Source organism: Coregonus lavaretus (assembly GCF_964263955.1).
Source record: "Coregonus lavaretus genome assembly, contig: HAP1_SCAFFOLD_2137, whole genome shotgun sequence".
Taxonomy (NCBI): domain Eukaryota; kingdom Metazoa; phylum Chordata; class Actinopteri; order Salmoniformes; family Salmonidae; genus Coregonus; species Coregonus lavaretus.
The window spans coordinates 7,350-33,676 of record NW_028162680.1 but is presented as its reverse complement, the minus strand read 5'-3'; the positions used below and the strand labels follow the sequence as shown (position 1 = coordinate 33,676).

Genomic DNA, 26,327 nt, shown 5'->3' with positions numbered 1-26,327 from the left:
AGCTCACATAATACACATTAAACCCTAAATTTAACCTAAAGAGAGTTTCTGGTCAAAAAAACGTTATCCTCAACTTCACTACTGCTCCTCATTATGTATTAACATCTACCATACTACCACATGCTATCTACTTCACAACTGAGGGCTACTCCACGGTACCATGTCCATACTGTTGACCTACATTAAACAGGGTAGCCTAGCCAGTGTGTGATAAGTTATCACTAGGTCACACTCCGGTCGTCGCTAATGGAAAGGGCTCGTCAATATCCCATTAGCCAGCTGGCTGTCCTACAGGTTCATGGGCAAACGACAAGCGGCTGTTATGGCCCCCAATAAAAGCTGACCTGGATAAGGAAGCTGGGGAAATACCGTGGTGCCAACGCACGTCATATCTAATGGCCTGTGGAGAGGCCCAGCGAGAGAGATTAGTCTATATGGTAATATTTGTCTTATAAAGGATGTATGAATAGAGCAGTGTGTAGTGTGTGTGTGCTGGACTTCACACTTTGGTTGGTTGTAGACTAGCCACACGTGAAGCAGAACGTTGTGGTAAGGTTGTAGTTAGGTTATAATAAGGTTGTAATAAATTACTTATCGTGTGTGTGTGTGTGTGTGTGTGTGTTAAAACTGCAGGCGTTGCCCATGTTTCGTAGCAAGTGAGTCATGCACAAGACAGGTCGCGGTAGACAATTGCATGTGCGTGAATGGATTTAGAATTTTGGAATATTGATAAGTGGCAGTTGGGACATCAAGTGCGTCTAAATGCTCATTTTGGCTAAAACACTTGCAGACTCAAGTGATCGCTATTGAGCACAACAGCAAGTAGCCAGTTGATAAAGGGCTTAGGGGCCAAGTGTTCGGTTTGAGATTCAGCCTATGACTGAGGTAGATAGTGTCACGGCTCAGACAGACGACCAGAGGACCACAATTGCGTCACACCAGAAAGTTTATTAAAACTTAAGGGAAAAGGGAAGTAGGGAGTGAATGAAGGCTCCAGGGGTAACAGGGATCCCGTCCAATGTGCTGGGTCTGTGCCCCCCCCAGTGGCAGCGATGCGTCCTATGAAGCCGGTGGTGGGTGGTCCAGAAGTCCTGGGGGGGGGAGACACAGACACAACAGGGCGGAATGAAACAAGGCAGCAGTACAGTTCAAGGGAAATCCAAAATACGTAGTAGCAAGGCAGAAGGCTGGTCAGAGTTACCGGGATTGAAGAGTAGTCAGGAGTCGTAATGGCAGAAGCAGGTCTGGATCTCCTGGGGCAGAAGAGTATCCAAAAATCAGGCAGGTCCGGGGTCACAAAACCAGGGTGAGCCAGAAGCGCGAGCAAACAGGTTCCGGGTGTGAGCTTTGCAGACGATCTGACACCGGAGAGCTGAAAGACAGGGCCTTAAATACTGGGAGAGGTAGTGGGTAATGCAGCGCAGCTGGCAGAGTAATTAGAGCAGAGCAGAGCAGGGACAGGTGGAGCTAGTTAGGCTGAGTTGAGAGAGTGGTGAGCAGAGTGGAAGAAAATTAAGGTGGTAACCCGGTGGAGTGAGAGGCTCATGACAGAACCCCCCCCCCAAGGGACGGCCCCAGAAGTCCCAAGAGCAACACCACGCCGGGCGGGAGGAGGGGAGCCGGAGGAGGGCTAGAACTCCTCCGAACGGTCCGAGTGAACGTCCTCATCCTCGGAGGAAGCCGGAGGGCCGTGGTCGGGAGATGGGACAGGTCCCGAGACAGGATCAGGCACAGGACAGGAAGCCGAGCGGGCAGGACGGTTAGGGACCCCTCTGGGGCGGCCCCTACGGATTGCAGGTTGATCAGGATGCCGTTGGTGGAAAGCGGTGATGAGAGTCCTATCCACAATCCGACTAGCTGGCACCCAGGTCCTTTCCTCAGGTCCATAGCCCTCCCAGTCAATGAGGTACTGGAGACCCCTACCCCTCCGTCTGGACCGAAGCAGGCGGCGGACGGTGTAAACCAGACCACCATCGACGAGCCGTGGAGGAGGAGGACAAGGCGCAGCAGGGACCAGCGGACTCTCATGGATGGGCTTAATCTTAGACACATGGAAAGTGGGGTGCACCCTCAGGGAATTAGGCAGTTGGAGCCGGACAGCAGTTGGGCTAATCACTCTTATGATAGGGAATGGGCCAATGAACCGAGGTGCCAGCTTCTGCGACTCCACCCTGAGTGGCAGGTTCTTCGATGACAACCACACCCTTTGACCAACATGGTAGGTGGGAGCAGGAATTCTCCGACGGTTGGCCCCGGTAGTGTAGCTGGCAACGGATCTGAGGAGTGTGGCTCGGGCTTGTGACCAGGTGCGGCGACATCGACGGGCAAAAGCAAGTGCAGATGGGCAAGTAACCTCCTCTTCCTGGCTGGCAAATAGAGGAGGCTGGTATCCATAAACACATTGGAAAGGGGACATACCGATGGCAGAGCAGGTCAGAGAATTGTGTGCGTACTCCACCCATGTCAATTGCTGCGACCAGGAGTGGGGGTTGCGTGAAGTCATGCATCGCAGTGCCTTCTCGAGCTCCTGATTAGCCCGCTCTGACTGCCCATTGGATTGGGGATGGAATCCGGAAGTCAGACTGACTGTGGCTCCCAGCAGGTGACAGAACTCCTTCCAAAAAGCGGAGGAGAATTGTGGACCACGGTCAGAAACTACATCCTTAGGCAGTCCGTGGATCCGGAAGACGTGTTCCAGGACCACCTGGGCGGTCTCCTTGGCGGTTGGGAGCTTGGGGAGGGGAATGAAGTGTGCCATCTTGCTGAAACGGTCAACTATGGTGAGAATGACGGTCATGCCACTTGAAGGGGGCAGCCCCGTGACAAAGTCAAGGGCGATGTGAGACCAGGGACGTCTGGGCACAGGCAGGGGCTGCAGCAATCCGGCTGGGGGCTGGCAGGACGACTTGTGTTGGTTGCAGATGGGGCAGGCTTGGACGAATTCCCGTACATCCTTTCTCAGAGAGGGCCACCAGAACCTCTGGGCGAGCAGGTTGTAAGTGCGGGTGGAGCCAGGGTGACAAGCTAGGCGGGAGTCATGTCCCCACTGAACGACCTGGGACCTCAGGTCTTCGGGGACAAAAAGGCGGTCAGCTGGGCAAGTGCTGGGACCTGGCTGGTTACGGAGAGCCTCCAGCACCTGTTCCTCAACAGCCCAGGTCAGAGCTGCAACGATGCAGGGACTTGGCAGAATCGACACAGGGTCCTTGGAGGGGGTGTCATCCTTCTGGAATTGACGGGAGAGGGCGTCTGGCTTGGTGTTGCGTGATCCAGGCCGGTATGACAGAGTGAAATTAAACCTGGTGAAGAACAGGGCCCAGCGGGACTGCCTGGAGTTCAACCGTTTGGCCGTGCGGATGTACTCCAAGTTCTTATGATCGGTCCAAACGAGAAATGGAATGGTGGACCCCTCCAGCCAGTGACGCCACTCCTCCAAGGCAAGCTTCACAGCCAGCAGCTCACGGTTCCCTATGTCGTAATTGCACTCAGAGGGGGACAACCGACGTGAGAAAAAGGCACAGGGATGGAGCTTCCTATCCTCCGCAGCCCACTGAGAAATCACAGCACCAACTCCCACATCCGAGGCGTCCACCTCCACAATGAATTGCCGGTCCACAACAGGCATCTGGAGGATGGGAGCGGAGGTGAACCTCACCTTGAGGGTACTGAAGGCTTTGTCGGCTGCTGGGGTCCAGGTGAAGGGTTGCTTGGTGCTGGTTAGAGCAGTGAGAGGGGCAGCAACGGTACTGTAGTTCCGGATAAACTTTCTATAGAAGTTAGCAAACCCCAGAAACTGTTGCAGCTTCTTTCTGTTCTCCGGAACTGGCCATGAAGTGACTGCTGATACTTTGGCAGGATCCATTTGGATACTTCCCTCTGCTACTATGTACCCCAGGAAGGCCACTGTCTTGACGTGAAACTCACATTTCTCTGCCTTGGCGTAGAGGGAATTCTCCAGAAGACGATGAAGGACTTGCTGGACATGGCGGGTGTGTTCAGACAGGTTTCTGGAGTAGATTAAGATGTCATCCAGGTAAACGAAGACAAACTTGTTTAACATGTCCCGCAGTACATCATTCACTAGAGCCTGGAACACAGCAGGAGCATTGGTGAGGCCAAAAGGCATAACCAGATACTCGTAGTGGCCTGTTGGTGTATTGAATGCGGTTTTCCATTCATCTCCCTCCCGGATCCGCACTAGGTGGTAAGCGTTTCTGAGATCCAACTTGGTAAAAACAGTGGCTCCCTGGAGCAACTCAAAAGCAGAGGTGAGCAGAGGCAGAGGGTAACGGTTTTTCACTGTGATGTCGTTGAGTCCCCTGTAGTCGATGCAGGGGCGAAGAGATCCGTCCTTCTTCCCCACAAAGAAGAAGCCAGCACCAGCAGGAGATGAAGATGAACGGATTAATCCTGCGGACAGAGAGCCATTGATGTAGTCCTCCATGGACCTTCTTTCAGGAGCAGACAACGAATAAAGACGACCCTTTGGAGGGGCTGTTCCAGGGAGGAGGTCGATGGCACAGTCGTACGGTCGGTGAGGGGGCAGAGATGTGGCTCTTGCTTTGTTAAACACCTCTCTGAGACCATGGTAGCATTCTGGGACATTGGAGAGGTCAGGAGCGGAGTTAGTAGGTACTGGCCGAGGGGGTAGTGCGGCAGCAAGCAGGCAGGTTCGGTGGCAGTCCTCTCCCCACTCCCTGATCACCCCGGTCACCCAGTCGAGCTGAGGGTTGTGCCGGCGGAGCCATGGGTAACCCAGGATGAGGGGTTGGCCTGGAGAGGGGAGCAGGTGAAACTGGATAGTTTCTTGATGGTTTCCGGACAGACCCATCGAGACCGGGGCCGTGACATGAGTGACCGATCCGAGTAAGTGTCCGTCCAGTGCCCGGGCAGGAATAGGAGGTGTCAAACGGAGGTTCTCCAGTCCCAGTTGGCGTGCCAGCTTGATGTCCATTATGTTGGCTTCGGCGCCAGAATCCACCAGAGCAGCCAGGGTGTGAGTTGAGTCAGAGAGGCGGAGGTGAACTTGCAGCAGGGGTTTGCGGTCGGAGGACTGGATGGTCATTGAACTCAACCGGACTCCCCCTATGCCCGGTGAGCTTCGGCCCTTTAAAGGGCAGGTTACCACACGATGTCCATCACCTCCACAATAGAGGCAGAGGTTTGAGGTGAAGCGGCGCTGGCGCTCTGCAGGAGTGAGAGAGGCTCGCCCAATCTCCATAGGCTCAGACTGATCAAGCTGACCTGGGTGAGTGGCAGTAGATGACAGGAGCCCAGTCGGATCTCTCCGAATGCCGGTAGTAGGTGGACCTTGGCGCCCCCTCTCACGACGACGGGTCTGTATCCTTCTGTCGATCCTGACAGTCAGTGCGATGGCTTCATCAAGAGTGGAAGGCAGTTCATGGGAGACCAACTCGTCCTTGATATAGTCAGCCAAACTATGGAAGAACGCGTCCACCAACGATGGTGTGTTCCAAGAACTTCGTCTAGCCAGGGTTCGGAAGTCGATGGAATGGTCTGCGACTGTACGTCTGCCTTGTCGAATACTGAACAGTTCACGAGACGCCTCTGCGGTTGGTGAATCCAGGTCAAACACCTTCAGCATCTCCTCAGCAAACAGGTCGAAGGTTGCACATGCGGGGGTTTGACGTTCGAACTCTGCTGTTCCCCAGAGTCGAGCTCGGCCCGTCAGGTGAGTGATGGCATACCCAACTTTAGCCCCCTCCGTGGCGAAGGTCCTTGGCTGCAAGGAGAACTGAAGTCGGCAGCTAGTCAGAAATGGCCGGACCTGGGTTGAATCGCCGTTGAACCGCTCGGGGTTTCCAATCTTGGGTTCCGGAGCAGCGGCTGCAATGACCGGGGCAGGTAACTCGGGGGCAGGGCTGGTGGGCAGACTGGCTGGGGTAAGGTGGGTGAGGAGTTGAATGATCATGGCGAGTTGTTGTTGCTGCTGCTGGAACTGCTGCTCATGCTCATCGGTTTCCATGTCGGGGAAAGTGTGCGCTGAGTCCATAATGGTCAGATCGTACTGTCACGGCTCAGACAGACGACCAGAGGACCACAATTGCGTCACACCAGAAAGTTTATTAAAACTTAAGGGAAAAGGGAAGTAGGGAGTGAATGAAGGCTCCAGGGGTAACAGGGATCCCGTCCAATGTGCTGGGTCTGTGCCCCCCCCAGTGGCAGCGATGCGTCCTATGAAGCCGGTGGTGGGTGGTCCAGAAGTCCTGGGGGGGGGAGACACAGACACAACAGGGCGGAATGAAACAAGGCAGCAGTACAGTTCAAGGGAAATCCAAAATACGTAGTAGCAAGGCAGAAGGCTGGTCAGAGTTACCGGGATTGAAGAGTAGTCAGGAGTCGTAATGGCAGAAGCAGGTCTGGATCTCCTGGGGCAGAAGAGTATCCAAAAATCAGGCAGGTCCGGGGTCACAAAACCAGGGTGAGCCAGAAGCGCGAGCAAACAGGTTCCGGGTGTGAGCTTTGCAGACGATCTGACACCGGAGAGCTGAAAGACAGGGCCTTAAATACTGGGAGAGGTAGTGGGTAATGCAGCGCAGCTGGCAGAGTAATTAGAGCAGAGCAGAGCAGGGACAGGTGGAGCTAGTTAGGCTGAGTAGAGAGAGTGGTGAGCAGAGTGGAAGAAAATTAAGGTGGTAACCCGGTGGAGTGAGAGGCTCATGACAGATAGAACTTATTGGAAAACCGATTTTAAAAAATGGCTGTTTTAACATTAAACATTTTCCATTTGTCATGTCCTTAATATCCAGGTGACTTCATGCTGGTGGTCCATCCCTGGTCCGTGTTCTGGACTTGACCGTACGGTCACCTCACTGGCTTTGCATTGCGTGAGCTAAAACCCTGCTCCTTCTCCACCGCTGGCTCTGTTAGTCCTACTCTGCCAGGGAAAGATCCCTTGGAGGAAAACCAGTCACATCTATAATTCACACACTTCTGTGTAATATCAAATCCACCTTTCTCTTATGTAACGTTAGATGGATATAGCCTATTTGGTCACTGTAATGCTCTGAGAATTTCAACAGAAGGGTAACAGAGCTAGTGAGGTTTTCGGGCTGCTCTGATTGCTGCAGAAGGTCAACGTGTGTGCGCGTGCACATGGACCCGTGCGTGCGTATCATTAGCAGGTGTAGGAGGGAAAACAGTGGGCTTGCGAGACCCGAGATCAAATGAGGATCTTGTAGGGCTGTTGATGGTTGAAGTGGAAAACACGAGCACGGCTGATTTCTAATGATGTTTTCATAACAAACACAGACCTGCTTCACAGATAGCTGAGGAGTTTTCTAGGAGAAAATAAATAATCGCTTCAGCAGTATTTGACATTGGGATCTGAAGCCGTGTGTGGGAAGGAAGGACAGTGCAGTGGTAAGACGGTGACAGGGAGGGAAATGGTAAGGTAGCCTTGTACTGAAAGAAAAGGAGAGAAGAAGGGTGAAGGAAGAACAGGGGATCCAGTTTTACTTCCATTATTATTGAGTCATCCAGAAAGTCTACCTCTTTTCATTCCTCTGCTTTCTTTCATTCTTCCTTTACATTTCTTCTCTTCTCCCTTCATTTCTTTTCAAATATGTTTTTGTTTTCTTTCTGCGTTCCCTCATCTGTCTCAGTCCCTTTGCCTCAAAATCTCAAAAACATTGCTTTCCTTTAGTAAATCCAAATGCAGCTGGCAAGACAGGACAACACACAGCAGCCCATTAAATAGTCATGTGTGGCCCCAGAGTGACTCATCTAATGTAGGGGACGTGCCTCATACATAGCCACTGGTCTACTGTGTAATCCACTGGCATAGCCTTCAATAGAACACAACAGCTATTCTGGTGGGCCTTGAAGTCATGGTTCATCATCCATTTAGCGGTAAGAGAGCCAGAAGAACAGACATGCAGGTTCCCCATACTGCGACCGCAACTAAATGTTTTGGAAGCGGTCGTGGAAATGTTAGTCATAACGGAGGCTGAGTCTGTTGTTGTGCGTTCGTGCCGAAGGGTTTTGTGTATATATGGTTGTGATTGTTGGGTTGAAGAGAAGGCACGGTAGAGACAGAGGCACACACACACACAGAGAGAGACGGACAAGTTTCCCTGAGGCTAATTGAGTCTACTATCCAGAAGACAAGGCAATGCTACTTCATGGAAGTGCGTGAACACACACACACACGCGCACATACACACTCTCAAGTATGATAATAATGTTGGAGGTTATGGAGGAGTGGAGGTTCTCATCTGTTAAGGTGAAGTTGGCAGAGGTGCCTGTATGAGCTAGTAGTCTAGTCATGTAGTCTGAGTGTGTGGGTCAGTCAAGGAATCATTGACCCCATTCTTATCTATGAAAGCAGTTATTAAACAGGTGTTCTGGTCCCCTTGCATACCATTGGTATTGACAGAGGACGTCATTGTTCCATATCTGACCAGGTGAGCTCAGTCCCAAGAAAGGTGTGGTTTTCTCTCTCTATACAGTGAATGACCTGTAAATGAGTGTCTTCATACTGCAACTGAACTCTACACAGTAAATGAACTATTCTATAGGGTTCTAATGTATTCAGAACGTCTCAAACCTGCAAACACCAACCAATTGTATGGAAAGAACTTGGCGTAAGGGCCACAGATGGGTGGGATAGATGGTGTCTGTTGCAGTATCAGTTAAATTATTTCCACTACAGTTTCGCTTTTTTTTCATAGTCATTGTCCTTTTGAAGTGCTTGAATCCTCGACAATTTGAATCTTCTGTGTGTGTGTGTGTGTGTGTGTGTGTGTGTGTGTGTGTGTGTGTGTGTGTGTGTGTGTGTGTGTGTGTGTGTGTGTGTGTGTGTGTGTGTGTGTGTGTGTGTGTGTGTGTGTGTGTGTGGCCACCGAGTTGGAACATGCAGGTGCAGGGAGAGCGGGACTCGCAAGCCACTGCATGCTCGCCTAAAAAGCAGATTGTTCAGAATTTGCTAAAAAGCTCGTTATCAGCACATCTTGCATAATGGCGGAGGCTTATTCTCGTGGGCTACGTAAATAGTGGTGCTTTCACCTCACATTCCCTCTGGCAACTGATGCACGATGGTCATGTTGGTCCATTACAACGTTGGTGATTTACCACTTTGTTCCTTTGTGAACTTCCTCACAACCCACATTACTAACCTATCTCTCTTTCTTTCCATCCCTCTATCCACCCACCTGTACCTCACTCTCTCTCTCTTTCTTGATCCATTTCTCTCTCTCCCTCTCAAACACTTTTCCTTAACTCTCTCTTTTCTCTGTCTTTATACATCCCTTCCCCTCTCTCTTCCTCTCTCTCTCTCTTCCCTTCGCTCTTCCTCTCTCTTCCTTTCGCTCTTCCCCTCTCCCCCTCTCCCCTCCCCTCTCCCTTCCCCTCTCTCTTCCCCTCTCTCTTCCCCTCTCTCTTCCCCTCTCCCTTCCCCTCTCTCTTCCCCTCTCTCTTCACCTCTCCCTTCCCCTCTCCCTTCTCCTCTCTCTTCCCCTCTCTCTTCCCCTCTCTCTTCCCCTCTCCCTTCCCCTCTCTCTTCCCCTCTCCCCTCCCCTCTCTCTTCCCGTCTCTCTTCCCGTCTCTCTTCCTTTCCAGGTAAGATGCCTACTACTGATACAGGTGCTGGAGGGGACTACGTCGTGCCCACCCCAGGCCCCGCCTTCAAGGAGGTGTGGCAGGTCAAGGTGTGGCCTAAAGGGCTGGGCCAGGCCAAGAACCTGGTGGGTGTCTACCGGCTGTGCCTGACCGACAAGACGGTCAACTTCGTCAAGCTCAACTCGGACGCGGCCGCCGTGGTCCTGCAGTTGATGAACGTGCGGCGCTGCGGTCACTCCGAGAACTTCTTCTTCGTGGAGGTCGGTCGCTCTGCGGTCACGGGCCCCGGAGAGTTCTGGATGCAGGTGAGATGAAATGTCACACAAGCCCAGTCTCTGAGGTTACAGCTGTGAATGGCTATGGTGTTTTGATTGTCAAGCAGTGTATTCCTCCTGATGCATGACCATTTGATGTTGGCTAAACTCAAAGGAAAGGTTACAGTAGAGAATTTGTTATGGATTTGGTTAAGGTTAAAGCATGGGTGCCCAATTACATTCAGCCGTGGGCAGATTTTTCATTGAGCGGATGGTCGGGGGGCCGGAAATAATTTTTTGCTCAGAAAACTTGGGGGGGGGGGGGGGGGGGTTAAGATTATGGATTAGAGGATAGAACATGTGATCGACATGTGGTTGTAAGCCCATAGAGTATGACTGTGTTCTGCCTCATGCAGGTGGATGACTCAGTGGTGGCCCAGAACATGCATGAGACCCTACTGGAAGCCATGAAAGCCCTGAGTGAGGAGTTCCGCCAACGCAGCAAGTCGCAGTCCAACTCTGGGCCAGGTGGGGGAGCCACCGCCTCCAACCCCATCAGTGTCCCCTCGCGACGCCACCACCCCAACCCGCCCCCCAGCCAGGTGGGCTTCACCCGCAGGCCTCGCACCGAGCCGCCCGGAGGGTCTCGAACTGGCGGCAACAGCGCCAACGCATCGCCCACCCCCCGCCACAGCTTCCCCAGGTCAGGCACAGGGAGCGATGGGGGTAAAGGAGAAGAAGGCGTGGGGGGAGCGTATGGAGGTGTAGGTCAGAGTTCCAGTCCTACCACCAACGGGTCCTGCTCCACCACGCCCATCCTCAGGTCCAAGTTGGCTCGCTCTGCCTCCACCCCGACCAAGAACAACTCCCTGGGCCTGATGCGCTCCATCTCCACCCCAGCCCCCTCACCGGCCCCCAGCCTGTCCTCCAGCTCCGGCCACGGCTCCGAGTTTGGGGTAGTGGTGGGTGCAACCGGAGGAGGGGGAGGAGCAGCAGGGGCCGGTGCCTACAGCCACCTTCCCTCCCACAACGTTTCCGTGTCGGGCTCCCCCAGCGACTACGGCTCCTCGGACGAGTACGGCTCCAGCCCTGGGGAGCACTCCGCCCCCTCCCCCAACATGCCTGGAGGGTCAGCCAGGTCAGGCCATGATCAATCCCTGAACGACGAGGCTGCTAACTACATCCTAATGGGCCAGCGTGGTGGTGGTGGAGCCCCAACATCCGGCACTCTGCCTGTTGGAGCATCCAGCTCAGCCCCTTCCCACCAGCCCCAGACCAAGAGGGTCCTGCGGCGCTCCTCTAGCCGGGAATGTGAAGCCGAGAGGCGGCTGCTGAGCAAGCGGGCGTCCCTGCCGCCCATGGCCCTGGAGCGCCTGGCCCCGCGACCACACAGGGAGGAGGAGCAGGATGAAGACGCAGCGGACTACGCCATCATGTCCCACAGCACCAGCGGCGATTCCTTCACCACTTGCATCTCCTCACAGAGAGACTCTGAGATGAGCCCCGGTGGAGGGGGGGGGGGAGGGGGATACCTGGACGTGGCTGTAGAGTTGGTTGGTGGTGGAGGTGGGGGTGGAGGTATAGTGCGGGATAATGGCTACATGTCCATGCTACCAGGAGGAGTGACCCAACCTCCAGTCTCCCTCACCCACTCGCTTTCAGTCTCCGTCGCCGACTTGGAGTCCAAGCCGGCAGATGACTACATGGCCATGACGCCGAACAACAGTGTGTCCCCCCCGCAGCAGATCCGGCCCCCTCCCGGCTCCGGCGACGGCTACATGATGATGTCACCCAACAGCAGCTGCTCTCCGGACCAGCGGGGCTGCCTAGGAGGCGTGGCCTGGGTGGACAGCAGCAGCACCGACAGCCGGGCGGGCAGCGACTACATGAACATGTCCCCCATCAGCACCCGCTCGGCCAACAGCAGCCCACCTCCCCCCGAGCAACCCCCTCAGGCAGACCACCACACACCGCAGAAGGCCCCCAAGATGGTCTACTCCTACTACTCTCTGCCCCGCTCCTACAAACACACGCCACCTGGTGGACACTTTGAGGACGGTCCCGGCCGAGGCAGGAGGCCCAATGGGGGCGGTGATGGTAGAGGAGTTGGCAGGGCGGTGGTGGTTCGTCAGGACCCCAATTTGGGTGCGATCCAAGGTCGCCACCTGTCCCTCTCCTCGTCCTCATACTCCTCCAGCTCAGCCAGCAGCGAGAGCCTAGGGGAGAACGAGGACAGGGCTCTCCAGGGAGCAGGCTCCTCAGGTGGGGGAGCTCACTCTAAAGACATGGGGCTCCTCCAGCAGAGACGAGCGGCCCCCAAGCAGGGCCAGCAGGGGGGACACAGGACCCGGCCTGTCAGCCTGTTTGTGGACGTGTCCAAAGCCAACACCCTCCCCAGGGTCCGTGAGAACCCCCTCCCCCTGGAGCCCAAGAGCCCAGGGGAGTACGTCAGCATCGAATTCAAGGGGGACAAAAGCACTAGAGGAGGGCCAGGAGGTGGGGGAGGGAGGGGACTCAGACACGGGATGTCCCTGCCTCACGGCTCCAGCCAGTGCCCCTCACACCGGCCCGCCTCTTGCCTGGGGGGGTTCCTGCCCCTCTCCCGAAGCCCCTCCACCCCCCAGACCCCCCTCACGCCCCTCACCCCTCCATCCGCCTCAGAGTATGTCAACATGGACCTGCGGCCCTCACCGTCCCCCTCTCCCCTCTCCCTGACACCACTGGGCTTCCCCTCCTTCCCCACCCCTCCCACGCCCCCTCCCATGACCCTGGCCCCCAAGGCCCGCGACGGGGCTGAAGCGGGGCCCAGGACAAACAGACAGACTACTCCTGTAGTGGTCACTCAATCAGAGTCCCCTACCTCCTGCGGGGACTATACAGAGATGGCCTTCAGCCTGAACAACAACACCGTCCCCAGCGCCACGTCCAACAACAACTTCCCCAAAGCCCCCTCCCCAGCCAGGCCCTATCCCTCAGTCCCTGTCGTCACCCTGGGCCTGGACTTCCCCCTGCCTAAACCTGGGCCCAACCCTGACCACGGCGCTAAAGTGATCCGGGCCGACCCCCAGGGCCGCAGGCGCCACTGCTCCGAAACCTTCCTCGCCTCCCCCTCTCTCCCTCCCCCCTCCTCCTCCTCTTCCTCCTCCAACTCCTCCTCTGCTGCCTCTCTCTTCCCGGAGCACACCCAGGCCGTGGCTCGCCGGCTGGGGTTCGAGGGCATGCTGTGGGGGAACGGAGCGTCGGCCGAGCATCTCCCCTCGCAGTTCCTCCACCCTGGGCCTGGCCTACCCGCTGCCCAGGCTTTGTCCGTGGAGCAAGGTCTCAACTACATAGACTTGAACTTGGTCAACAAAGAGAGCCCTCATTCAGCCTTAGACGGGTCCTCAACCGTCCAGGCTATCCCCCCTCGCCTCTACTCGTCCGTGCTGAATGGGGTGTCCGGAGCAGGCGTCGGGGGCAGTGGAGGCTCCAACCTCAACACCTATGCCAGCATTGACTTCTACAAGTCAGAGGAGCTGCGGACGCAACAGAACGGAAACAAAGACGGTACAGGTGAGAGTTCATTTCTACTCCTTTGGCCATATTTGGGGGGAAGTCTAAATGTCCTCTCTCTGTGATGTTTTGTGTGCAGCTTTGGTTGCTCTCCTGCTCTTCTTCCTATTCCACCCCTCTTTCTCACCCTGTCTCTCTCTTGCTCTCCCCCTCTCTCTCTCTCCCCCCTCTCTCTTTTCTGTCTCTCCCCCCCTCCATTCCTGTCTCCTGCTGCCACTGTCTACATTTTTCAGATGAAACGGTGGCATTTTAGATTTTGTCCATCTATGCTTAAATGCAGGCGCCGGATTACCCAGCAGTCACCACACACTGTCTATTTACGCCTAAATTAGAAGAGATATGGTGAGTCTGCTATCTTTAGCTAAGTACATATGGTTTTTATCTTAGTCTGTTTTGTCTAAAGGGCAGGCCTTTTTATTTATTTTTAATTCAATCTTTATTTGTAGCGATGAAAATGAAAATGTGCTTATATATTTTTTCATAGAGTCTCAAACTGAACATTCTATTGACACTCATCACATATTCATGCAAGTTTATTAACAGGAAATGGCTTCAAAATAAAATTTGGAAAAAAGTAAATAGTTGGACTCATACTCAATATCACCAGCTGAACTCCTATCCTAGCCTTGCAATTAGCTCAATTTCTGACAAGCATGTTCTCTGAGGAGGAGACAAACGTTCGCAATGAGAGAAGCCACTGTCCTCCCTGACTTAGCCAGAATTGGCTCATTAGAGAAGTCTGTCTGCTGTTTAAATAGATAGACCCCAGTTAAACCCTGAGTGGGGATTTATAAGCCAGTATTAACTAGTGAAGTGCTAAGTCGCGCTAGGCTACCTAGACTTCAAACAGTGGGCCTTTATGGAGAACGTTAGCACCATTAGCTATCCTCCACAGTTGGCCTTTATGGAGAATTCAGCACCGTTAGCTAGCCTCCACAGTGGGTCTTTTTAGAGGATTTAAGCGTTAGTGGTAGCCCACCACAGTGGGTCCTTATGGGAAATCTCTGGCTGTGCGCGTTAGCATGGTCGCGTCAGCAAGGCAGTGTGGGGGCAGAATGTTACACGATGGCTGGGAATGTTGAGAGGGGGCCAGCGTTTCACTAATGCACACTGCTCCCAAATCAAATGCCTCTGTACAGTGTCCCCTCCTCCCTTCATCCCTCCAGTCCATTCCGTCTCCCCCTTTTTCTTCCTCCAATAAATGATCCTTTTGTCCGGGTGTTTCTGCCGCAGTGGATTGCCAGTTACCTTCAGCTAGGCCAGGCTGGACTGAACTGAGCTCCTCTCCTCTCCCCCTGAAAGTGTTCTATCTCTCACTCTCTCTCTCTCTCTCTCTCTCTCTCTCTCGCTCTCTCTCTCTCTCTCTCGCTCTCTCTCTTACACTCTCTCCTGTCTCTCTCTCCTCTTTCAATCTTCTTTTTCACTCATTCATCCTTTATCCTCTTTCTACTCTTCTCCCTCTCCTCCCCCTCTTTCTCTCCTCTTCTCCCTCTCCTCCCCCTCTTTCTCTCCTCTTCTCCCTCTCCTCCCCCTCTTTCTCTCCTCTTCTCCCTCTTCTCCCTCTCTTCCTCTCCTCTTCTCCCTCTCTTTCTCTCCTCTTCTCCCTCTCCTCCCCCTCTTTCTCTCCTCTCACTGTCTCTTTCTTTTGCATCTTTCCCCTCCCTCTGTTTTCACATTGTGTCTCGCTCCATCCTAGAACGATGAGAGAAGGCAGATAAAAATCTATTTTGGGAAGTCCCCCTCTTATTGAGAAGAGAGGAAAGCAACTAGGATAGAGAGAATTAATAAAAGAGAGAGATATAATGAGAGACGGTGTGAATGTAGTGTGAAGTACCCAAAAGTACAGATTGATCCGTGGATTACGGCGCGGTTTGGACGCAATTAATCGTTTCGTCTGTGCATTTATTTAGGCCTAAAAGTGTTTGGTCAACTAACTCCATGGTAATTGTGGGGATTTTTTTCTGGCAGGCTCCCCAGTGTGTGTGTGCGTGCGTGCGTGCGTGCGTGCGTGCGGTATGTATGCTCATAGTATAGCCTCAAGGGGTCATTAAGTCCATGGGGGCACTTCCCAAACTTTAACAGCACATGACTGCAAATTGACACTAGAAAATGCAGGAGACCCCACTTTGAAAAATGATATTCCCTAGTTAACGCTGGGAATATTCATTCTATTTTAGTTTCCGCAGTCTGTGTCGCAACACATAATAACATGAATCTGCATCCTAATAGTAGTTGACACTAAACAGTTGTATTCTATAACCATTTGAAGAGAAAAAAATCTTAATTTGTTAAGATTACAGATTTTCTCAGGGAACCCCATTTCAACTTTCGGTGACCCCACATGGGGTCCCGACCCCAGATTTGGGAACCACTGACCTAGAGTGTGACCATTTTATGTGTTGGTTAATGGGAGCTCATACTGTAAATGATTTAGATGACAACTGCACTGTGAACACGTGTCCCTTCCTGAAGCAAACAACCGTGGGGTACCACCTCACATCTGTGTGTTTCAGCTACAGTACCTGGAGAAAGGTTCTTTCAAACTAAGTGGGATGGATGCGATGAGTGCATGTGTTTTTTCTCCTGATAAGTCTGATGATGGAAATCAAATCACCCTGTAGGCCATGCCAACATGTTCCAGGAAGACCTGACTATTAGCCTTCTCCTCACCATGCCGCTACCTGCCCCTCTATCCTCGCTCATTTGATATAAACTACCAATGCTAAACCGACACCTAGCCTCTACCCCGGGCCCCTACCCCCTACCCTCTGTGAGTTGCACCCAACCACTGACACAGGATCCGATACTTTTCAACCTTTTCATTTCAATAAATCTTATTTTATCTCCATAAAGAGGTGGCACAAAAAGCTCAGAATAGTGAGACACAAAGCAGTGCAAGAAATGAGGTCACTGCCCATTTGGTATAGCCTGGTGTAGCCGGTATACATGCCAGTAGCGTGGCGCTGCCCTGTAAGACTCTGTAACGCTACCCTGCTTCCTGGCAAGCCTGAGGGTGACATGGCATGTTGGCACCTCCTTAAAGCCCCATGCCACGTGTGGAACTCCTGCTTGCTCAGGGCACACACACACACAGGGGTCCACACACACACACACACACACACACACACACACACACACACACACACACACACACACACAGGGGTACACACACTTGGGAGGGAGGGGAACAATAAGAACCATTTACCCAAATCTACCTCTCTCTCCCAAACCCTCTCTCACACACACACACACACACTCTCTTTCTCTCTCTCTCTCTCTCTCTCACACTCACACACATCTGGCCTCGCCTCGCTGTGCTGTGGTGGCTGCTCACCCTGTGGTAAGTGCCTCAAAGATGTGAGGGATAGAGGGAAGTTGAGCCGAGGTAGTTTAGAAGTATTTAATCCATCTCCCCCTCCCTCTGCACCCCCCACCAGAAAGAATGGCTCTCCTTGTTGTTGGAGTTATATTAGATCTGCCACCCAATACACACACTCTCTCTCACACACACACACACACACACACACACACACATACACATACACATAGTGCCCTGACTATCACCTGGCTTAATGCAATGCAGCGTTCCATTTAGAGACCGTTTTACATAACAGGACTAGCCTATAACTGTCACGGTTCAGACAGACGACCAGAGGACCACAATTGCGTCACACCAGAAAGTTTATTAAACTTAAGGGAAAAGGGAAGTAGGGAGTGAATGAAGGCTCCAGGGGTAACAGGGATCCCGTCCAATGTGCTGGGTCTGTGCCCCCCCCAGTGGCAGCGATGCGTCCTATGAAGCCGGTGGTGGGTGGTCCAGAAATCCTGGGGGGGGGAGACACAGACACAACAGGGCGGAATGAAACAAGGCAGCAGTACAGTTCAAGGGAAATCCAAAATACGTAGTAGCAAGGCAGAAGGCTGGTCAGAGTTACCGGGATTGAAGAGTAGTCAGGAGTCGTAATGGCAGAAGCAGGTCTGGATCTCCTGAGGCAGAAGAGTATCCAAAAAACAGGCAGGTCCGGGGTCACAAAACCAGGGTGAGCCAGAAGCGCGAGCAAACAGGTTCCGGGTGTGAGCTTTGCAGACGATCTGACACCGGAGAGCTGAAAGACAGGGCCTTAAATACTGGGAGAGGTAGTGGGTAATGCAGCGCAGCTGGCAGAGTAATTAGAGCAGAGCAGAGCAGGGACAGGTGGAGCTAGTTAGGCTGAGTAGAGAGAGTGGTGAGCAGAGTGGAAGAAAATTAAGGTGGTAACCCGGTGGAGTGAGAGGCCCATGACAGAACCCCCCCCCCAAGGGACGGCCCCAGAAGTCCCAAGAGCAACACCACGCCGGGCGGGAGGAGGGGAGCCGGAGGAGGGCTAGAACTCCTCCGAACGGTCCGAGTGAACGTCCTCATCCTCGGAGGAAGCCGGAGGGCCGTGGTCGGGAGATGGGACAGGTCCCGAGACAGGATCAGGCACAGGACAGGAAGCCGAGCGGGCAGGACGGTTAGGGACCCCTCTGGGGCGGCCCCTACGGATTGCAGGTTGATCAGGATGCCGTTGGTGGAAAGCGGTGATGAGAGTCCTATCCACAATCCGACTAGCTGGCACCCAGGTCCTTTCCTCAGGTCCATAGCCCTCCCAGTCAATGAGGTACTGGAGACCCCTACCCCTCCGTCTGGACCGAAGCAGGCGGCGGACGGTGTAAACCAGACCACCATCGACGAGCCGTGGAGGAGGAGGACCAGGCGCAGCAGGGACCAGCGGACTCTCATGGATGGGCTTAATCTTAGACACATGGAAAGTGGGGTGCACCCTCAGGGAATTAGGCAGTTGGAGCCGGACAGCAGTTGGGCTAATCACTCTTATGATAGGGAATGGGCCAATGAACCGAGGTGCCAGCTTCTGCGACTCCACCCTGAGTGGCAGGTTCTTCGATGACAACCACACCCTTTGACCAACATGGTAGGTGGGAGCAGGAATTCTCCGACGGTTGGCCCCGGTAGTGTAGCTGGCAACGGATCTGAGGAGTGTGGCTCGGGCTTGTGACCAGGTGCGGCGACATCGACGGGCAAAAGCAAGTGCAGATGGGCAAGTAACCTCCTCTTCCTGGCTGGCAAATAGAGGAGGCTGGTATCCATAAACACATTGGAAAGGGGACATACCGATGGCAGAGCAGGTCAGAGAATTGTGTGCGTACTCCACCCATGTCAATTGCTGCGACCAGGAGTGGGGGTTGCGTGAAGTCATGCATCGCAGTGCCTTCTCGAGCTCCTGATTAGCCCGCTCTGACTGCCCATTGGATTGGGGATGGAATCCGGAAGTCAGACTGACTGTGGCTCCCAGCAGGTGACAGAACTCCTTCCAAAAAGCGGAGGAGAATTGTGGACCACGGTCAGAAACTACATCCTTTGGCAGTCCGTGGATCCGGAAGACGTGTTCCAGGACCACCTGGGCGGTCTCCTTGGCGGTTGGGAGCTTGGGGAGGGGAATGAAGTGTGCCATCTTGCTGAAACGGTCAACGATGGTGAGAATGACGGTCATGCCACTTGAAGGGGGCAGCCCCGTGACAAAGTCAAGGGCGATGTGAGACCAGGGACGTCTGGGCACAGGCAGGGGCTGCAGCAATCCGGCTGGGGGCTGGCAGGACGACTTGTGTTGGTTGCAGATGGGGCAGGCTTGGACGAATTCCCGTACATCCTTCCTCAGAGAGGGCCACCAGAACCTCTGGGCGAGCAGGTTGTAAGTGCGGGTGGAGCCAGGGTGACAAGCTAGGCGGGAGTCATGTCCCCACTGAACGACCTGGGACCTCAGGTCTTCGGGGACAAAAAGGCGGTCAGCTGGGCAAGTGCTGGGACCTGGCTGGTTACGGAGAGCCTCCAGCACCTGTTCCTCAACAGCCCAGGTCAGAGCTGCAACGATGCAGGGACTTGGCAGAATCGACACAGGGTCCTTGGAGGGGGTGTCATCCTTCTGGAATTGACGGGAGAGGGCGTCTGGCTTGGTGTTGCGTGATCCAGGCCGGTATGACAGAGTGAAATTAAACCTGGTGAAGAACAGGGCCCAGCGGGACTGCCTGGAGTTCAACCGTTTGGCCGTGCGGATGTACTCCAAGTTCTTATGATCGGTCCAAACGAGAAATGGAATGGTGGACCCCTCCAGCCAGTGACGCCACTCCTCCAAGGCAAGCTTCACAGCCAGCAGCTCACGGTTCCCTATGTCGTAATTGCACTCAGAGGGGGACAACCGACGTGAGAAAAAGGCACAGGGATGGAGCTTCCTATCCTCCGCAGCCCACTGAGAAATCACAGCACCAACTCCCACATCCGAGGCGTCCACCTCCACAATGAATTGCCGGTCCACATCAGGCATCTGGAGGATGGGAGCGGAGGTGAACCTCACCTTGAGGGTACTGAAGGCTTTGTCGGCTGCTGGGGTCCAGGTGAAGGGTTGCTTGGTGCTGGTTAGAGCAGTGAGAGGGGCAGCAACGGTACTGTAGTTCCGGATAAACTTCCTATAGAAGTTAGCAAACCCCAGAAACTGTTGCAGCTTCTTTCTGTTCTCCGGAACTGGCCATGAAGTGACTGCTGATACTTTGGCAGGATCCATTTGGATACTTCCCTCTGCCACTATGTACCCCAGGAAGGCCACTGTCTTGACGTGAAACTCACATTTCTCTGCCTTGGCGTAGAGGGAATTCTCCAGAAGACGATGAAGGACTTGCTGGACATGGCGGGTGTGTTCAGACAGGTTTCTGGAGTAGATTAAGATGTCATCCAGGTAAACGAAGACAAACTTGTTTAACATGTCCCGCAGTACATCATTCACTAGAGCCTGGAACACAGCAGGAGCATTGGTGAGGCCAAAAGGCATAACCAGATACTCGTAGTGGCCTGTTGGTGTATTGAATGCGGTTTTCCATTCATCTCCCTCCCGGATCCGCACTAGGTGGTAAGCGTTTCTGAGATCCAACTTGGTAAAAACAGTGGCTCCCTGGAGCAACTCAAAAGCAGAGGTGAGCAGAGGCAGAGGGTAACGGTTTTTCACTGTGATGTCGTTGAGTCCCCTGTAGTCGATGCAGGGGCGAAGAGATCCGTCCTTCTTCCCCACAAAGAAGAAGCCAGCACCAGCAGGAGATGAAGATGAACGGATTAATCCTGCGGACAGAGAGCCATTGATGTAGTCCTCCATGGACTTTCTTTCAGGAGCAGACAACGAATAAAGACGACCCTTTGGAGGAGCTGTTCCAGGGAGGAGGTCGATGGCACAGTCGTACGGTCGGTGAGGGGGCAGAGATGTGGCTCTTGCTTTGTTAAACACCTCTCTGAGACCATGGTAGCATTCTGGGACATTGGAGAGGTCAGGAGCGGAGTTAGTAGGTACTGGCCGAGGGGGTAGTGCGGCAGCAAGCAGGCAGGTTCGGTGGCAGTCCTCTCCCCACTCCCTGATCACCCCGGTCACCCAGTCGAGCTGAGGGTTGTGCCGGCGGAGCCATGGGTAACCCAGGATGAGGGGTTGGCCTGGAGAGGGGAGCAGGTGAAACTGGATAGTTTCTTGATGGTTACCGGACAGACCCATCGAGACCGGGGCCGTGACATGAGTGACCGATCCGAGTAAGTGTCCGTCCAGTGCCCGGGCAGGAATAGGAGGTGTCAAACGGAGGTTCTCCAGTCCCAGTTGGCGTGCCAGCTTGATGTCCATTATGTTGGCTTCGGCGCCAGAATCCACCAGAGCAGCCAGGGTGTGAGTTGAGTCAGAAAGGCGGAGGTGAACTTGCAGCAGGGGTTTGCGGTCGGAGGACTGGATGGTCATTGAACTCAACCGGACTCCCCCTATGCCCGGTGAGCTTCGGCCCTTTAAAGGGCAGGTTACCACACGATGTCCATCACCTCCACAATAGAGGCAGAGGTTTGAGGTGAAGCGGCGCTGGCGCTCTGCAGGAGTGAGAGAGGCTCGCCCAATCTCCATAGGCTCAGACTGATCAAGCTGACCTGGGTGAGTGGCAGTAGATGACAGGAGCCCAGTCGGATCTCTCCGAATGCCGGTAGTAGGTGGACCTTGGCGCCCCCTCTCACGACGACGGGTCTGTATCCTTCTGTCGATCCTGACAGTCAGTGCGATGGCTTCATCAAGAGTGGAAGGCAGTTCATGGGAGACCAACTCGTCCTTGATATAGTCAGCCAAACTATGGAAGAACGCGTCCACCAACGATGGTGTGTTCCAAGAACTTCGTCTAGCCAGGGTTCGGAAGTCGATGGAATGGTCTGCGACTGTACGTCTGCCTTGTCGAATACTGAACAGTTCACGAGACGCCTCTGCGGTGGGTGAATCCAGGTCAAACACCTTCAGCATCTCCTCAGCAAACAGGTCGAAGGTTGCACATGCGGGGGTTTGACGTTCGAACTCTGCTGTTCCCCAGAGTCGAGCTCGGCCCGTCAGGTGAGTGATGGCATACCCAACTTTAGCCCCCTCCGTGGCGAAGGTCCTTGGCTGCAAGGAGAACTGAAGTCGGCAGCTAGTCAGGAATGGCCGGACCTGGGTTGAATCGCCGTTGAACCGCTCGGGGTTTCCAATCTTGGGTTCCGGAGCAGCGGCTGCAATGACCGGGGCAGGTAACTCGGGGGCAGGGCTGGTGGGCAGACTGGCTGGGGTAAGGTTGGTGAGGAGTTGAATGATCATGGCGAGTTGTTGTTGCTGCTGCTGGAACTGCTGCTCATGCTCATCGGTTTCCATGTCGGGGAAAGTGTGCGCTGAGTCCATAATGGTCAGATCGTACTGTCACGGTTCAGACAGACGACCAGAGGACCACAATTGCGTCACACCAGAAAGTTTATTAAACTTAAGGGAAAAGGGAAGTAGGGAGTGAATGAAGGCTCCAGGGGTAACAGGGATCCCGTCCAATGTGCTGGGTCTGTGCCCCCCCCAGTGGCAGCGATGCGTCCTATGAAGCCGGTGGTGGGTGGTCCAGAAATCCTGGGGGGGGGAGACACAGACACAACAGGGCGGAATGAAACAAGGCAGCAGTACAGTTCAAGGGAAATCCAAAATACGTAGTAGCAAGGCAGAAGGCTGGTCAGAGTTACCGGGATTGAAGAGTAGTCAGGAGTCGTAATGGCAGAAGCAGGTCTGGATCTCCTGAGGCAGAAGAGTATCCAAAAAACAGGCAGGTCCGGGGTCACAAAACCAGGGTGAGCCAGAAGCGCGAGCAAACAGGTTCCGGGTGTGAGCTTTGCAGACGATCTGACACCGGAGAGCTGAAAGACAGGGCCTTAAATACTGGGAGAGGTAGTGGGTAATGCAGCGCAGCTGGCAGAGTAATTAGAGCAGAGCAGAGCAGGGACAGGTGGAGCTAGTTAGGCTGAGTAGAGAGAGTGGTGAGCAGAGTGGAAGAAAATTAAGGTGGTAACCCGGTGGAGTGAGAGGCCCATGACAATAACCCGTGGTTCCCCTGGATTACAGGACAGAATACTCAGACTAACAGACTGAGCAAGTCTACTCTGTCATTTAATCCCTGACCTGTAACCATAGCGATGCTTATTTATACGCTACCAGTATTTTAACTCTCCTTTTGGACTTGTTGGATCATGACTGCAGTCAGAGCACAGCAAGTGTACTGCGTTTGGTGTAAAAATACCCTACTTTTTCACATGGTAGTGTAGGACTGTTGCAGACAGTGCAGACCACAGTATCTGACTAGATATGACATTCTGTACAATTAGTTGCCCCTTGGTGACATTTTGTCACTATAAATATACAGAAATGTTACCAAATACTGAAAGTGACACCATTCAAAAAGTGTTTGGGAAACTGTCAAAAGCAATCGCCAATTGCATCACATGCGTCACTTACTGCCTTCTCATGGCTCATGCAGAAACAGAGGTTATCATGAAATTAATGCTGCTACAGATATTGCGTGATATGATCAGTTTTGATAACGTCTCCACATTTTTCCACTGTCAAAAGTTAGGCTAGTTTCTCTAATTTAGTGCATGCATTCACATGTAGAATCAGGATTTGACTGTACTTTGTTTTCTATTTCTAATGCCATCATTTATATGTCTATAGGCATAATTTCAATGTCTATAGACATCATTTCTATGTCTATAGCATCATTTCTATAGCCATAATTCCTATGTCTATAGCCATCATTTATATGTCTATAGCCATCATTTCTATGTCTATAGCCATGTGAGTGAAGTCTGGTCCTGGAGGTCCCTAGGGACCAGATCCAGTTGTTATTGCTGGCTCAGAAAGGGTTCAAGTCAAGAGAAGAGAGATGGAGATTAGACTATGTTTGTAATCCTCTGTCTAGTTCTCCACATTTATATCCCGCTGTAATCTATTGTAATGTATTCTCCTCTACGTGCCAGGCCTGTACACCACGCTCAACGGCCCACCACAGATTATACACAGCCTATATTGGGTAAGATGTGAGCTCTGTTATGGATTTAACTCTAATCTAGATATAGAACTGATTACTATTGTCAGTGTTGCAGTTCTCTTAAAACAATGAATGTCCTAATTGTGTCTATGGCAGAATTGCCCTGGAAGTTCCACTGTTTTATAAATATAAAATACAATATAGAAATACATTATATAGCCGCTATATATTTCTAATGTAGCAGAACCTAACCCAGCTCAACCTCTTCCTGTTTTATTCATGTGTTGTTTCCTGTTAGGGCCAGTACATCTGTTCTATTGCCATGTACAAATGATACTGGATATTGCTTTCCATAACTCAGTAGCTAGCTAGTAGTTTCAGCACTCTACTCAACCAGTGATCTCACGGTACATATACGTTTGTTACAGTCTTGTATGAAACCATGTCAAGGATATTTCTTTTTTTGTTCAAGCTCCCTGTTGTTACCCTGTGATGGTCTGAGTCTCACAGTCCCTTGTAAAGTACATAGTGGTGTGTTAGTGTTCATTCCAAATGGCTCCCTATTCCTTATTTGCGACTCAGTACTGTTTGGGTGATTTTATATTCGCCCGGACCCTGAGCACCACATTCCATTTTGTGACATCATCTCTCTGAGCCACAGATGTCAGTTCTCTCATTCCACCACATTGTCATGAAGTCATGAATCCAGTTTAATGTTAGTGAAGTAGCTCAATGTACCCCTACATGGGTGGACCACAGCCCAACTCAAAATCCCTGGGAGTGGGTGATCTAACCACACACACACACACACCTTCGACCCCTGTGCCGAACTCAGCATGACAAGGGCCAGCCCAGCAACAGTCAGCAAAACTTAATGTGGTGCTGCAGCTTTCAACATCAGGGCAGTCTGGAACACAACACAGCATAGGCAGGGGAGGTTTACCCCCCCCCCCCACACACACACACACACACACACACACACACACTGGAACATGAGGGAGGTTTACCACGCATACACACACACACACACACACACACACACACACACACACACACACACACATAAACACACTGAGGTTTTTATCATAGAGCTCAACAGAGTCGATCTTTCCACTGTACTGTTGACAGTAAGAGAGAGATGAGAGATACAGCAAAGCACACGGGCCAGCAGAACAGGACAATAAAACCACAAATGTTCTGTGTCACCGTAATGTCACCTGGAGTCACCTGTGACCTAAGTTTACCAGTGTAAATTACGTAAGAGTGTGTGTTTGTATACGAGCATGTAGTTGTGTGTATGTGTATACATGCATTTATGTCCTTTTAAAGTTCACCTGCTCGTGTGTGTGTGTGTGTGTGTGTGTGCGTGTGTTGCGTCAGTGTGTGTGTTGCGTCTGTCCCTGAGGTACTGGCTCGTACGGTCTAATCTCCCATTGACTACAGTGAGAGAGGAGAGGAAATGGGCGGATCTGGTTCTGTAAAGGATGAATAGAGAACTAATCTCTCATTTAGCGAGAAAAAGAGAGAGCGGATACTACGCGCCAACGCAGCTATCCTAGATGTAGTAATAACCACTTGTTTCATCACATGCATATGCATAATATTCACAGTCATTTTGCTTGTCAGTTGTATTCTATTAATGTATTCTATAATATTCTGTTGTCTTTATGCTCCATTTATTCCCTCCTCTACGTTGTAATATTCTAGGTCAGTGGTTGAGATTGATATTGATGGAATTTTGATGGAATTCAAAAGCCTTTTTATTGCCTGTTGTGGACAGTCAACAGTGTTAGCCTTAGCACACAGACTAGAGAATGGCGTGCTACATTTGTCATGGTGATACTCAGAAGTACAGGAACAAATATTGAGCGAGAACAAGAGAGGAAGAGAGAAAAAGGGAGGGAGAGAGAAATAAATAAAAAAAGAGAGGGAGAAAGAAAGAAAGAAAGAAAGAAAGAAAGAATGAAAGAAAGAAAGAAAGAAATGGGGGGAGAGAGGGAAAGGAGAGGGAGAGAGAAATAAAAAAAGAGGGCGAAGGAAAGAAAGAAAGAAAAAGAAAGGGGGGGAGAGAGCGAGAGGGAGAGAGAGGTTTTCTTGGAATTTTAGCCCGCAGGAGAGGAAGTGTGTTTAGTTTAGCGCTGTTTCCTTAGCGACGCAAATGAAAGAAGTACAAATAAAGTCTCTCTCTCTCTTTCCTGCTCTTTATCTCTCTGTCTTTACATTTTGTCATTTAGCAGACGCTCTTATCCAGAGCTACTTACAGGAGCAATTAGGGTTAAGTGCCTTGCTCAAGGGCACATCAACAGATTTTTCACCTAGTTGGATTCGAACCGGTGACCTTTCAGTAACTGGCACAACGCTCTTAACCACTAGGCTACCTGCCACCACATGGCCCGCCTACCCTTTCTTTCCTTCTCTCCTTCTTCTTGCTCTATCTCTCCGCCACTCTATCAGTTAACTCTCCATGTTATCCTATCAGTCTCGCCCAAATCTCTCCTTCTCTCACTCCACTCTGTCCAATCTCTTCCAACCATCTCCCATCTCCCCATTTCTTTGTCTCCTCAATGCCGTTCT

The 26,327-nt window shown here is 52.4% G+C and overlaps 1 protein-coding gene across 2 annotated transcripts in view; it reads left to right on the top strand.

The window, feature by feature from the left end:
• Positions 1-13,890, top strand: part of LOC311119024 (insulin receptor substrate 1-B-like) — a 46,629-nt gene extending 32,739 nt beyond the window's left edge. Inside the window, exons 2-4 of one of the 2 annotated variants that reach the window (XM_084193778.1) lie at positions 9,580-9,884; positions 10,250-13,385; positions 13,666-13,890. In XM_084193778.1, coding sequence (XP_084049904.1) covers positions 9,580-9,884; positions 10,250-13,385; positions 13,666-13,712 — 3,488 coding nt within the window. In that variant the 3' untranslated portion in view covers positions 13,713-13,890. Of the gene's footprint in view, positions 1-9,579; positions 9,885-10,249; positions 13,386-13,618 lie in introns of both variants that reach the window. The other variant, XM_084193779.1, reaches the window with a different exon arrangement.
• Positions 13,891-26,327: the final 12,437 nt, after the last annotated feature.